The sequence below is a fragment of the Aquila chrysaetos genome, chromosome 7, assembly GCF_900496995.4.
Source record: "Aquila chrysaetos chrysaetos chromosome 7, bAquChr1.4, whole genome shotgun sequence".
NCBI classification, from domain to species: Eukaryota; Metazoa; Chordata; class Aves; order Accipitriformes; family Accipitridae; genus Aquila; species Aquila chrysaetos.
The window spans coordinates 46,703,214-46,718,246 of record NC_044010.1 but is presented as its reverse complement, the minus strand read 5'-3'; the positions used below and the strand labels follow the sequence as shown (position 1 = coordinate 46,718,246).

Genomic DNA, 15,033 nt, shown 5'->3' with positions numbered 1-15,033 from the left:
TTGTCAGCTCTGTCACAGTAGTAGTCAAATGACTAGAATCTATAAATAAAGTTCAACACTGAACATGATGCAGCAGTCTAAACACTAATCTGAAAAGTTAAAGGAACTACATATAACTAGGAAGTTGTGACTACAGCAAAGCTCCTTTTTTATTCTGTTCCTAAACAAGCAGGTTAGTCTTAAGCACCAGCATAAAATCATTTTGACCTTAACACTCCACACGATACTGCCTCTATTATGGACGGAGATCTTCTTGCAATCATTCTCCACCCAACTACTTTAAATCCTCAACCTACATTTTCCTTAACAGGAAATGAAGCCAAAACACAAATGAAGCCAAAAGGCAAACACCTAATATTTACAAGGACAGCATATCCAATTCATTAGACTTGGTTTGAATAACTATAAATATCTAAACACATACATATACCCCAAATATTACAGCCACCTTTAACTTGATGGATAATTGTGATTATTTCCTGAGTAAATTCTCTTGATGGGTCGTTTTCAACATTTTGTGTTACAGATTCCATGTGCTCAAACACCGGATGAAAATTTTCATTCTTCCTGCCAACAGCAACCAGATCACGTGACATCTGTCTCTCTGTAGTATGACTAGAGGCAGTCCTAGAATAAAAGTTTACAGATATTCACTTTAAAAGAATTCACTGTATCCGAAAACTTCAAATAGACAAGTAGAACAAAACAATAAATTAAGAAGTTCATTTTAGGAATAAGTGTGATGAAACTGAAATCTCATTTTGTTCCTTTTTTTAAATAAAAAACTCATAAGGCCATAAGGAAGAAAAGCTACAATAAAATACAAAGAGATATGACTACACTCTCAGGAATCCTTTCGGTTTCAGTGAAGTACGTAATACGAAATTTGTGAATTTTGAACTTAATTCATCTAGATCATCAAATAAAACATGCAAATGAAGATCCCGATATACTACTACAGTACAATTCAGGAAGGCGATTACATGCATGTCTTTGTTTAGAAGGAGCTACCAGATAATTTTCAAGAACAGTTCAGAGATGTAAAAATCTCACAGCATCTTTGGGAACTGAATCATCACTTGAGCCTAGTGAAACAGCTTTCCAGTGGCAGTGTGTGAACTTAAGAACGTGTTCAGCATCTTTTTGTCAAATTTTACTCATTCTAAGTAAGCTTACGCCCCAAATGGTTGCATTGCTGCTTAAGAATTATTTTGACAAGGTAGCTAACACTTTAAAAATCCTGCTGTTCTCATTACAAGGAAAATGCTTGTCATTTGGAAAGATAAATTGAGGACTCAAACAGCCCATGTAAAAGCTTTTAGGATGAAGACTCTGTTTACTGTGCATTCTGCAAAGTGATTATTGCCCTGCCCATCCTGTTTGAAGCAAACAAGACTAGAATTTTTATACAGAAATTGTATCAGAAATAGCCTCTAGCAGGTGCCAGAAGTCACCTATTTGCCCCAGTAAACTGGAAATAAACACGTGCAAGAGGGAATCCAAACAATCTCAATTCTAGATGATGTGAATTATCTACCTGCTCCCCAGGTTTATAATAAAAGTATTCTTCTCAGCTGAGTCATTTCAAATCAGGTGTTTGTTAAATGACTTAAGTAGGCAGTACAAATATTCTCAGTCATCAGCTTCTGCAAAATTAGAGTTCTCATCTTTAAAAAAAAATAAAACATTTAGCACTTTTGCCTGTGGAAGCGAACCTTCCACACATGAAATTAGCTGTAATCAATGTCATAGTTTCTTCAGTCTGCAAATAATTACCATGTCCACCGTGCATGACTTTCAAAAACAGCAGCAAGATACTACAAGATACAGGAATTGTCCTGTGGGCTTGCAACAAAACCCAACAATAATTAAGTTATTTTCCTTAAATTATCATTCAGGAAGGTAAATGCTTGTCCTAGCTGGGGAGGGCGGGGGGAGGCCATTACTCCACTTCCCTTTCCTCAGTCTTTAATATTAGCCACTACGTGCAGACAGTAACTTGTCCTTGTAACTCTCCATTGTATTACATGTTTCTGAAATATTGAAAGGGAAAAAAATTGATATAGATGTTGTTCTTCGGGACAAGAGGCAAAATACCTTTAAAATGAAGGCTGATCATTTTGGAAAGGAAGGTAATCCCTTCCAAAAGGTATTACTGCCATTATATGACATTCTTGCCTGCAACAGCAAGGCAACAAACCAGAAAAGCCTGCAAAAATCTACACAAACCAAGCTGCTTACTATCTACCATGTATCCATCATCTAGATTTTCATAATATTAGCACTTTTTTCCAATTCAGCCGGCATTGGGAATGCTAAAGGCAACCACACGTATTACACAGAAGATGGACAGAAGCAGACTCTACTGCTTTTCAGTCCTTATGCCTCAACAGACTGCCACTTCATTTGTTACAACAATAAATAACATAACACAGGGATCGCTAATTTTGACAGCTTTATTGAACTTGAGATCTTGAACATCTGAATGTGTGCCTGAGATTTATGTAATTTAAAGGTTATCTGGGTTTCAGAAGAAACAAGGGATGACTCAGTCAAAAAAAATGCCATCCTATTCCGGAAAAAAGCACAGGACTAGGCTTTTCTGCTTTTGGGGATTTTTTTTTGTTTTGGTTTGTTTTGTTGTTTTTTTTTTTAAATACAAGTAACACATTTACTTATCATAAGCAACTTTTAACTACAGGTTTATATCAGGCATATCTGCTCTTTGCATTTCTTACTACTTCTCCATGAAAGGAAATAGGGGATTTTTTTGTTTGTTTGTTTGTTTTAATAGAGGTAGGCTGTAAGTTTCCAGTCTGGGCAAGTTAACATTTTAAACAAAATAAAATTAAAAAGGTACAACCTTAGTTTGTCCTGGTTACCTCTTAAAGAAACCGTGCTTTCCTCCAATATTCATAAGCTGTAAAGAGACAGGAAGAAAGAAGAAGAGGTGAGGGGAAACCAATACCTGTACTTGGTCACCATTTTCTTCATATCCACTTTGATTGTGAGATGTTCCCTCCTACAGTTGACATCTGACATTTTCACATCTGAAACAGTATGACTTGAATCATGCTGGCTATCGGAGGAATCTACTTTTTTCCTGAATTCCCCTTCTTTCCTTACTCTTTCCTTCGGTTTGTTTTTAAAAGATCTCAGATCAACATCCATTTTGGAAGAGTTAACACAAGCATCGCAGCCCTTCTTTGAACTATATTTAACAGGTACTTCGAAGTGCCCTTCTTCAGTCCGTCTCACTCTTCCACCGCTAAAGTAATCTAACTCTTTGCTATTCCGGGCACCCTTAGAAGAACCATATTTCTGGTCTTCCTGCTTCACATACTTCTGAGCTCTATCGTCTGAAAAAAGCTTTTCCCCGTCCGGATGCCTGCGCCGTTTGTGACTGTACTCGTAGGCTATCTTTGTGACAGAACCCTCCGAGTACTCCCTTTCAGCCGATCGGTGGGGCTGGGCACCCAGATTTCTTTGCTCCTCCTTTTCTTCGTAGGGTGGAAAAGAACGTTCTTGCTTCCACTTGGAATTTCTTGCTACTTCTCCACCGTCATACCTCTCCATTTCTTTAGCCCTTTTAGACGTGTGCCCATATTCTCTGTAATCGTGATCTTCAGGATACCTGTGTTGACATAAAGCAATTTACACTTGCACTAGAGAAGAAAGCGAGAACTTATATGTGCAGAATGTTGGACAGCAGAATGCGTGGCAAGTTAACCCATAATCCCTCACGCCAAGGTACAGATGTGCAGGGGCTCTTAAGAGGGAAATATTATCCTTTCATACTCTAGCCATCAATACGATTTACTTAAAAGACAAATACTTCACTACTACCAGTCGCCCATAATTAAACTACAAAGTGGCCAACGTGTTTCAAGGTGGTTATCTTCAACTATAATGAAAACAGACTTTCACTTGAGGCTTTACACCACAATACCCAGGTTTTAATTATTTTATTCCTATACCTCTTCTGTAAAGAGCTCCTTGCCGTAAATTCATCAGAAACTCTTCTGGGTGACTGACCATACTTCTCTTCATGTAACCTCTGGTGCCTCAAGTCATCTTCATGCCATTTTCTTTCAAGTTGACATGAAGCCCCTAACGGTCTATGAAAAGGTTTCATTCCTTTTTCATTTCCAGTGACTTTGTAGTGCTCAAACATGTATCTGTCTTCCATTTTGTGTTGGTAAAACGGACGATCATGCTCATTATATGGTATTTCCGAGTATTTTGGTGGTAACTGGCATCTCCTATTGCTTTCAGTTCTTTCAGATGAATGTGTTCTGTAGGGCTTATGACTGTAAGTATCTTCCATGGGAATTCTTTTCAGGTTTGGTGAAGGTGATCTACGTTCATATATTCTCTGGTGGTTATTTCCATAAGGTGCAAACCTGGAATTGCTTTGTCCGTATTTTTCATCTTCTGTTCTCCAAGGCATAGGTTTCTTTGGGTCCTTACGAAAGCTTTTATATTCACAGTCATAATTTATATGAGCATGCCTTTGCCTATGGTGCTCTGGACTCCTAAATGCTGGAGATAAGGACCTAAGGCAAAAATAAAATCCACTTTGAGTAGTCCCATAAAATTGAATCAACCTCTTAACGAGAGCATTTATTCCCTAAGGAAGTACAGTTTAGTACGTGATTTTAATCAACTGGTAAAAAAATTAAAACCAAGATATTCAAAGTGTCATTTGCCTGGCTAGAGTACCAAGCTTACTTTTATTCTGTTGGAAGTTTTCATAGTAAAAATGCCCACTTGAAATAGTAGTAAGTCAATCATTTTTCTCTCTTTGCATTCTTTCAAACTAAAAATAATTTCATATATATGAAGTTTCCACTACATTGAAAGCAACTGTTATACACATTTTCACACTTCTCAAGCATTCCCTATCTTTTTCAGTGCCAAGAGAAAAAAGGGGAAGGAAAAAAAGCATATAAAGGAATGAAAAAAAAACAAACCCAAAACCAAACAAACAAAGCAGGGGAAAAAAACCCAAACAAAACCCACTACCTTTTTGGGTTTTCTTTGCATGCCTAAACAACCCCCAAAACTGGTTGAAAACATCATAAGATAAATATTTAAAATGTCACACAGGTAGGCTTTTTCCTGTAGAAAAGACCGAATTTGAGAAAGATGTTTTGGTCTTTTTGTATAATTGTGTGTACAGGTACATACATGTACACACATGTATAATATGCACTTCCACACCTATTGCAGCTTTTGCTCCTTCAATTGCATCACTCAGCTTTGCGTTTTCACTTACAGTTACAAAAATGAAAGCAACCTATTAAGAGTTTTTAGCCAAAACCTCCTTAAATAAAAGCAGTACAAGCCACTAGCAAGAACCAGAAACCAATCCCACACGTAACAGTTCTGCTTGTATTCAAGTATTCACTGTACACTCTTGATACACTCTAATAAAAAAAAAATTGAAAAATATAAGTTGAAAAAATTCAAGGAAGTCACTTCCTTTGTACACATATTGCAAACACACAATCTGGCATAATTATTTGCTCCATTTCTGCAAATGAGTTCAAACTCAGAACCACAGGTCTTCCTAAAACTATAATGGCTAACTTCCCACAGCACCCATACCGCTGCTGCCACCCCACATTGCTGCGGTTAAGGCTTGCCTTTAATGAGAGCTGAGGCATTCCTCCCTGCCCTTCACTCAAAGGACATATACACAACTATCGATCTAGTATGGAAGTAGATAGGATTTCTCTTTTTAAAAACAAACAAGCAAAAACTCACACACATTTTTCTGTGTTATCCAACAAACTCCCTTGGTCTTGGTCATCACAACTTAATAACAGGCTGTTCAGAAAAGAAACCCCAAACCAGCAAAAAAAGTAGTTTCATATTACATACTAACAGCTCTTGAAAGCTTAAAATTGTATTCCAGCCTCCTAGTTTTACCATCTCGAATTGGCATTGCAAGTCCTAAAAACGAGGCAGGTAACTGGCGGCATGGAGTAACCTGGATGTTATTCTGGTGACATACATCAATGACACACGCTACTAGGACAGCGTCCAAAAAGAAGGGCGCTGACTCCCATGTTTCCAGTTCGCTTTATGCTGCAAGGCATATCTAACTGTGCTGAAGATCAATTTGCGGATCAGCCCCAATGGCTCAGAAAGCCTGAGGTGTTTGAACTAAGAAGTATTTTTTTAACAGTCGATCTGGCCCTCCCTGTAGACCAACAGGCAAAACAGGAGTGAGCTACGGACATTAAGTGCACCAGGCGGTGCTTGAGTAAAAATAACCTTAACTAGTTGGGTGCTTGGATTTTGTGCTTAAGGTAGTTCCAAGTTCCAAAACACACAAGCTGTACAAGGTTCTTGGCGAACAGCAAAACTTTAACACCTCTAGCTTATTAAAAAAAAAAAAATCATAATAAAATTCTGGGTTGGGGAAAAAAATTGCACAAGGTATTCAGTTTGGAAAACAAATCATCGTTAATAAAATACACTTTACAAATTGCAATTCTGGATGCAATTTTCTTTCTTTTATGCAAGTTTTAAGTCCTAATTATAAATCCTTATACAGAGCTACATTTCAGAACACAGGTTGTAAATAAATATTTACCTTGGTTTCCATCGTGGTGATCTTGATCTAGATCTTGTCATCTTCTCTCACGTGTTTATATGAGTTTCTTGAAGCTGTAAAAATGATACAATTTACTAGTGTGATAACAGAAAGGCGCAGCAAATTGCAACAGGGACAGTTGTTTTTAACAAGTCTAGCATTAGATGCTTCAAGGTTGGGGTGAGGCATATTTTTAGGTTCCTCTAATTCACATTTTAAGGCAAGTAACTTTTTTCCTAATTGCTGATCTCAGAACACAGCTTATTTTCTTTACAAAGATTTAAATATTTGACCATTGCTCTCTTTTTCTCTCCATTTTGTATGCTGTCTATTCACTGTTTTTAAATGTTAATAATCTCACAAGCAACCTGCAGCAACTGAAAAAAATGCTGCAATTGTTAGTGTGTATTAAATGCTATAGACGATAGAGAGGGAAGAGACAGCCAGCTTTAAAATCAAGTTTACAAAGAAAAGTGTTTTTGCATCAAGTTATATTCTGAACTTCATATATACTGAACTGCAAATTTGTAACATACACTGATATTATTACATGGTTACAGACCTGCTGTAAGCTTTAACTGCTCCATCAAGTCTTAACTGCTGTATCATCATACGCTTCATCCAAATAAAACCCTGTGCAAAAAGATCACTTTTCATTTTTCTACTTAATTTGTTAATAACCTACTACCTAGACGCACATTTAAACGTACAGTGGATGCACTATGACAGAAAGCACTGCTCCTGAATCCTGGAAGTAGCTCTGGGCATCCCTTCTCATAAAAGCTATGGGAGAATGAGAAACATATCAGCAGAATCTACCCTTCTTACTCCTCTTTGCAAAAAGGTACTAGAAACTCGGAAAACAAGTGGTGAAAGGACATTATACAAACTCACCAGTAACGTGACTGGTGAATAGGAATGGAATGACTATTCATTATTTAGCAAACACAAGGATTAAAGCGGAGTGAAATTATCAGGTAACTGATTAAAAATTGGCATTTGGACCGCATAACCATGCCTACAGTTCCTAATTACCACGAGATGCTGTAAAGGCCAGGAATATAAATAGATACAAAAACAGATCCATCAACAGCTCTGAAATTAATGAACAACCAGTCACTTGAAACTGGAAGAATATGCCCAGGTCAATGTCACTCTATACGTGCTCCAGTATTTTCTGTATTTGCTCACAGACGCTCATGGAGACACAAAACTAGTCTGGACTGGCCAGGTAAAGCCTTTCTGACACTCCCAGTGCTCAAATAATTTCTTTAACTAAATCTTTTACCTGACCAACTAAAACTGAAGGGGGAGAAAAACCAGCAAGCTTTAAGAAGTAGTGTGCACCCACACACCTGACCCAGTGCCTAGCTGCCCCCCCTCCAATCACACTAATTGGTCAAATAAAATATTCCCCTTGCTACATCTGATTTTTTTGTATGACTAGCTCATGGCTAAACCGGCAGTATCTTAGAGGAGAACATACAGCATACTTCTGATGCCTACCACCGCAGATGGACATTAGACAAGCCACCTACTCCCTTTTGGAGTGAATCTAGAAACATTCACTTCCTGCTCATGAAGTTGCACCATAAGCTAACCGGGCTATTGTTTGCAAGACATAGCAATAGCTTAGTTCTGGAGAAAACCCTCAAGTTTTTTTTTAAATCTCAAAAGTCTCCTGTTTACCATGAGAGTATTTTCTCCACAATGAATCTTTCCATCTAAGGCATGAAGTTGTAAGAAGTGTTGCAAGGGATAGCAAAGCAAAAAAAAAAAAACAAACAAAACACACCCAAGCCCAAAGCACCCCAAAGACAACATATAATATTTGTTCCCTGAATTTCCAAATATGAAGTTAGCATTGCCTCTTAGACACTAAAGGCATATATGTGAGGACTGCATAGCATGAATTAAGTTCAGGCCCTTTTCTTACTCAAAGATCATACTAGCCAAAGTTAATATGACGCTCCAATGCCAGTACTCATATTAAATACTATTTTTCAGATATAAGTAATACTGTGACCAAAATACTTTCCTATTTCTCACCCATAAAAACACACCTTACCAAACCGAACAGTGTTTCGGGAACAAAACAACACGCCCCTGACTTAACACATTTCAAAAAGAGGTCCCTGTCCCCCAAGCTTCAAAGATTCACTGCTACCCCCTCTTCTTGTAAACTTCAAAAAGTGACAGTGTTTTATGTGCCAATCAAATTCTTTCTTTCTATCTTCCCTTCAGTTCTGAACTTTATCCTTCGTTTTCAAGTGAGTTGTCTTTTTGGTGTTTACATAAAGTACCATTAAACCCCACCCAGCCATCGTACAGAACCTGATACGCAGGGATCTCTCATCGCAGACCGATCAAGCTAGAAACTGAACATATAACGAGAGATTCCTTATTCTTTCGAGACTGGCTAAACAATTGTACTAAAAGCGCAAGAAGGACTGTGACAGCATGTCCTAGATCTTGCCTTAGGATAAAGAGGACTACTGTAACTTCCAGTGAAGACACTCCTCTTGTTTACGAGAAAGAAAGCATTCATTTGTTTCAATGCACCTCCTAAAAAGTGACCCATGCAATATGATTTCCTCGCAGTGAGATTCAAGATGCAATACGCAGCATACGAAGGCAGCAGACACTCAACCCCAATCAAGACTCCCAGCGTAACACCAGAATCACAAATTGATCTATACAGAATTTGTAAGCACGTTGCTAAATTCAGGTTGAAATCACCTCCCCTAGACCAGCAATACTGTTCCAGCTTTTTGTAGGATGGTACTGGGTAGCATGCCTGTCTATAGCAGAATTACTTGATTCAAGTGAAAGCCCTACGGTTCCCGAGTCAGCCATCCAGGTGCCTCTGAAAGTCCAGGTCATGCTGGAGCGGAGGTGCCAGGACCTGCTACACTCTGGGTTCTGAATTTTGTCAAAGTCCTCCTGCTGTACTTTACAGGATGCTGTCACTGTGAAAACATGAAGAACTTTTTTTTTTTTTTTTTTTTTTAACTAGGAAGCAGCATTATTAGGTTCATTCTGCTGCTTGCGTTTGTTGTGTTACAACAATAAGTGACTCATTGGAAGAGTTATCAGTAACTGTGCTTAGATAGTTTTTAAATATTAATGGGAACACCACCTTTATTTTCTTTTCCTTGACTTTTGGAATTGAAATCACACAACTTCCCTCTCAGGAGAAATGGCCTCAAGCCTGCTGCCAGCTCTCCTCTGATTCCACCCTTGAGAGATCAGTGCTTTGACAAGTATGAAATTCTTGTAGTACCTATCTACTACAAACCTGAAAGGAGTATCTTGAGACAAGTAACTTGAAAACGGCCAGACACTGTACGGGATGCGCCAACCTGAACACACGTTCTTTCAGAAAGGCTATGAATTTTTAACAACTTGCTCTCCTGAACAGAACAATCTTCAATCTCCTTGATTTTCTCCAGCATGAAATACAAGAAATCACAAATGACTGCAGTCATCTGGCTGAATGGATGGCAACTGGAGCTCTTCCCAATGCAAAGAGCCCCACACCAGCAAGCCCCAAACAGCTAAAACCTTGCAGATAGAGCACAGACTGAGTAGAAGTAGTTAACTCTCCTGTAAACAGACCATAAATACGTGGACTGCGTTACACGCCTTTTGGGCGCCTTCTGTCACCTACAACAGACCGTGGAAGAAACCCTACGCAGGACACGCGAAGGGCAGGTCAACAGTAGTAGTGCCCACCGTCCAGGAGCCGCTTTTTCAATTGCCATTTCACCTGTAGCGAAGGGAGACGTCACTCCTCACCCCTTTGCAAGGGACTGCCTGACGGCCATTGCCACTGCCTCCCAAATCTTTTGGAAGGGATAAGCGAGTCTTTCACAGCCTGGGTCACACAGCAGACAGGAAGACAGACACTGACCCTTGCTGCAAAAGCTACCCAGCTCACTATTCTCTCTGCCCAAAAAGATAAGAAGCAGCTGCAAGCTTTTCATTGACTGTCTTCTAGGCGGGGATCAACTGGAAGCTGCGAGGGACACACCAAAGCGTTTATTGCTGCAGTGTCTGTCAAGAAAGAGAAACCAGGAATTGAGAGTCTCAACACCAAGACAGCCAAGTATTTGACAGAAATACAATCAAATTAAAAGCTCGGCTGCAATCCAGACTTAAAAAAAAAAAGGAAAGATCTTGAAGCCTGCAATACAGAACGCCATTTACCCTATCCTTAAGTGAAAAGCATAGAACTGGCAACTTTTCTAGTAGGTAAGTTGTAATAGCCGACTCAAAGGCTCATGTCCCATGCGGCTCCCACCCCAGCCATCGTCCGAGCGGGATACAGCCTGGCATGTTCTTGCCCATTCAGCTTCCACGCACATCTTGCCACCTCCAACAGCTAATGCCCAAGAAAAGAGCCTAAGAACAGAGAAACATCTCCCAGCAAACCAGCCTGAACGTTTCAGAACGTGCAACAGGACTTCACATCTCCTTTAGCCAATGCTTCCCAGACTGGCTTGGGGGACCATCACCACAGGCAGAGGTTCCCGGTGCTGCACTAGGCCATGCATACACCCATTTCTCCCCGATTTTTCTACTAAACACCTTCAACCTCACAACCACAGCTCCCAACTGGCACCTTCACCCACCACCCACAACCCCGCAGGGGCTGGAGGATGTCACCAAGTGCGCAGGACAACCCTGCCCCATGCTCCAGCATCGCAGCACCAGGGAGCAGTGGAGCCGAGTTACAGCTCTGCCAGCCCACGGAGGTGACTCCCAACTCAAGGCACGTCGCCTCAGGGCGGGACAGATGTGGCAGGTTTGGAAACTATCAGCTAGGACAGCTGTTTAACTCAAGGACACGCACACACACCGCTCCGGCTAAGGGAAATGGAACTCGGCTGAGGGATTTCTAAAGCATTCCCTCTTTTAGACACCACAGCAGGTAACAGGTCAATGCAAGCGACCGAGATCCAAATTTCTGTCCTCAGTTTCCTCACGGCTCTCTGATATTCAGTGAGTGCTCTTTCTAATTAGACATCCCTTCTCCTGGTCACTCTCAGAGCACCTTCCACACCTCCAGGGTTATGCTTTGAATCTCCACAATATTTTGTGTCAGGTCTGGCAGCACCCCAAGACCACCGCAGCCTCAGTTGCACTGCCAACACAGCCTGGAGATGACACCACCAGGGAGACGACAGGGCTATTCCTTTTTTTTTTTTTTCTTCCTTCCCCTTTCCTTTTGTTCTCTCTCTTTTTATCCCATGCTACGTTTACCAAGTTTCCTGATCTGGTCCACAGCATCTCCAACTGGGCATGGTGGGCAGCAATGGTGGGAGGCAGCACCACAAGCCCCCGCTCCTGCCGAAGCGTGCCACGACCCGAGAGAGGCGAGCTCCAACGCTCCAGTTTGCCTGCTGAGAAATAGGGTCCCCTCTGGCCTCCCGAAACCACAGCTACCATGGCTTTAGAGAACGCTCTGTCCTCCTCCTCAGCGTTATCCTTTTTCTTTGGCACAGGCTGGGGAAGGCAGCCTTTACACAGGTTGTATCCCCATACCGAGGATCGTTCACAGACAACCAGGCCTCATGCTAGCGAGGTAACCATCCCACGCAGTGCCAGCACGCAGGCGTCACTCCCCTCTGCTTGCTATACACAGTATCCATCTTTTTATATATATAAAAATAAAAATTATTGTTCCTCCTTACACTCCCAGTAGGATGAAGACCTAGCACAGAAAGTACCTGCCTAGCTGAAGCACACAGTACTTCTTAATGGACCACTAAACAAATTTTAAGCAATTCCTTGGGATACACAGAAAGTATTCCCCAGCCTCTGCACATTTGAGCAAAGGAATAACTGAGTAGATCTACTGAGCGTGTAACTTAAGCTCGGTGTGCTCTCATTTAAAACTAACCCATTTAATGACACTAATTAGCAGGCGATGCCTCACCTTTGCAGAAAAACAGATTACAATGCCAACTTGGAAAGACTGAGCAGGATAAATCTGCATCACATAATAAATTAGGTATTTCGCTCTCAAATAAACACTTTGGTTGTTGGTTTTTTTAAACAAAGAAAGCACAACCCACAAACACATTGGTGAGCCATTTCTATAATGCATCGAATTAGAGGCCTTTAACACCCGCCTGTTACAGAGCCTTAAATGTCACAGCACCATCCCCAGCCACTTCTGCCTAGCAGTTTCTAAGGGGATGCCAGAAGCGCGTTAAATCCACTCCTGTCATAGTCCTGCAGACAAACCACAACAACTTCCTGCGTACTGAAAGCTCTCCAACACGTACAAACCGCGATGGAGACCTTTGCTTTTTCACCTTAAGTCACAAAAACACCAGAAAAAAAAAAAAAAAGAAACCCCTTATTTATTCAGAATCGGCAACGCCACGCAGCAGCGCTGCCAGGAGGCTGGGAAGTCCGGGCTGCCTTCCCCAGCCACGCCGGAGAAATGAGCCCTTGCTGGAAGGCTCCCAGCACGTTTCCTCCCTTCCCTGCAGACAGCGAGCGCCTGCTGCCACCTGAGAGGAAAAGCAAACCTAACTGCGTGCAAACGCATCGCTTGCCAGCTTGCTGCGACACCAACCCAGCCTACGTTACCCCCTGACAGGTGAACACCCACAAGGCAACCCTGCACCGACATCAAGCCCATCTCATCAGAGCGCAGGCGGATGGAGAGTTGGTTTGATCGCTCTTACAAGAGCGATGGCAGAAATACCAGTTATTTTGCTGAAGGCAGATGTGGAGGAGTGCATGGACACTCATTAAGGCAGGCAGCTGTTTATCAGGATAACAGGGTGTGCCTCTAAAGGAAGTTAATTAATTTCAGCTCACCTCATCAACACCAATATTTAAAAAAAAAAAAAAAAATCCTCACGGCTCCTGATTAGTCCTTCAGTGTGGAAAGATGACAACGAAGGGAAAGACTTAGTCATCCATGTTCTCTGCCCCTCTCTGCCCAGTCCTGTGTCTCACAGCCTGACACAACGTGGCTTCTGTCACCGGAGATCCTCCTGTGCCTTTTGCATATTTCTTCCCCTCCCCTGCTGGCATCCTCTTCCATGCTCTTCCTCCTGCCATCCACACCCAGCAAAACTTTCACGAAAGATTCACTTTTCCTTGAGGCCCACAAACACCCAAGGTAAGCAGGTAATTAAAAATCTCCCAGCAATTTGAGCAGCCTTTGTTTTAAAACCTTTGTAATTCAGGAACCTAAACGATATTTACGAGCGACTCGAGGCGCCCAAGAATTGCGATAAAAACGAAGCATTGCTGTTCGGGATGGAGTTGAGCCAAGCGAGGAGACTGCTGTCGCCGATTCCTCCCGAGACGCTGCTGGTGCCCCCTCGGACGTGTCCGAGCGCAATCAGCCGAACCAACGTGAGAAGTACCGAAACCCACGGATTTGGTCAAATCAGCGCTAATTCACCTCGCTTTGGTTTGACTCCATCCTGAAGGCGTACCAGGCTAAAACTAAGCTGCGACCGCCGGTACAAAACCCGCACTGCCTTAAGTTATTACAGCCGCGCTAACCGGTGTTAAATCTGTGCGTGACAACACATAACGCCGAGGAACGAGGAAAACGCGGGGTTTCTGGAACACTCAGGACACGGGGGGGGGACGGACATGGCACCGGCTCCGTCCTCTGCTCCCGGCCCCCCCAACCCGGCCGAACGCTGGTGCGGCGTGCCCCCCCCCGGTGCCACAAACGGCAGGGGCACTGGTGGGTGTGGGTGTGCGCGGACACCCACGGGCACAGAGGCGGGTAGGGAAGAGGACGCCGCCGAAGCGACTCACGAAGAAGGCAAGAGAACCGGGAAAGCGCAGCGGAAGCAGGCCAAGACGGAAATCAGGCCGTGGGGGAGAAGGGCCGGGGCGGGGGGGGGGGGGGGTGCGCGGTGTGGCGGAGCTCGGCGCACCCCGGCCCCCGCCGAGAGCCCCGGGGCCCCGCCGCCGCCCGCCCCAACCCTCCTCGTCCTCCTCCTCCCCCGGGCCGCGCCTGAGCAGGCCCCACCGCGGACCGCCGGGGCCCCCCGCGCTCGCTCACTCACTCACCGCCAGCGGGGCCCGCTACCGGAGCCCGGAGCCGGAGAACCGCCGCCGTCTCCGCCCCGAGCAGGTGCCCGGCGGGGAGGCGGGGCGGGTCCCGGCGGGCCGCGCCGGCCGCGGCTGCTCCCTCACGGGCGCGGCGGAGAGAAAGGGCGGGCGGCCCGGAAGAGGAGGGGCGGCCGGGACGGGCCCTGGTCGGCGGCGGAGCCTGCCGCCCCGCTCCGCTCCGTGCGGCGGGTCCGGAGGGGCCTTTCCGTGGCTGCGAAGCCCCGAGCTGCCGTGACGCTCCTCCCCGAAAACCCTGCGGGGTCGGGCCGGGGGGGGGGAGTTGCGGTGAGGCCGCGCACCGCCCCGCGGCTGCCGCGGCCTGCCTGGCG

At 43.6% G+C, this 15,033-nt stretch overlaps 1 protein-coding gene across 3 annotated transcripts in view; it reads right to left on the bottom strand.

Moving 5' to 3' along the window:
- The window catches only part of BCLAF3 (BCLAF1 and THRAP3 family member 3), a 35,945-nt gene extending 21,125 nt beyond the window's left edge, over nucleotides 1–14,820 (bottom strand). For 2 of the 3 annotated variants that reach the window (XR_003924382.1, XM_030020771.1), the window contains exons 1-5: nucleotides 14,663–14,818; nucleotides 6,605–6,678; nucleotides 3,978–4,556; nucleotides 2,969–3,634; nucleotides 449–627 (exon numbers count right to left, since the gene is read on the bottom strand). Coding sequence is in view for 2 of the 3 variants with exons in the window: in XM_030020771.1 (XP_029876631.1) it covers nucleotides 449–627; nucleotides 2,969–3,634; nucleotides 3,978–4,556; nucleotides 6,605–6,645 (1,465 nt within the window). In the remaining variant the exon portion in view is untranslated. Of the gene's footprint in view, nucleotides 1–448; nucleotides 628–2,968; nucleotides 3,635–3,977; nucleotides 4,557–6,604; nucleotides 6,679–14,662 lie in introns of all 3 variants that reach the window. The other variant, XM_030020772.1, reaches the window with a different exon arrangement.
- Between the last annotated feature and the right edge of the window lie 213 nt (nucleotides 14,821–15,033).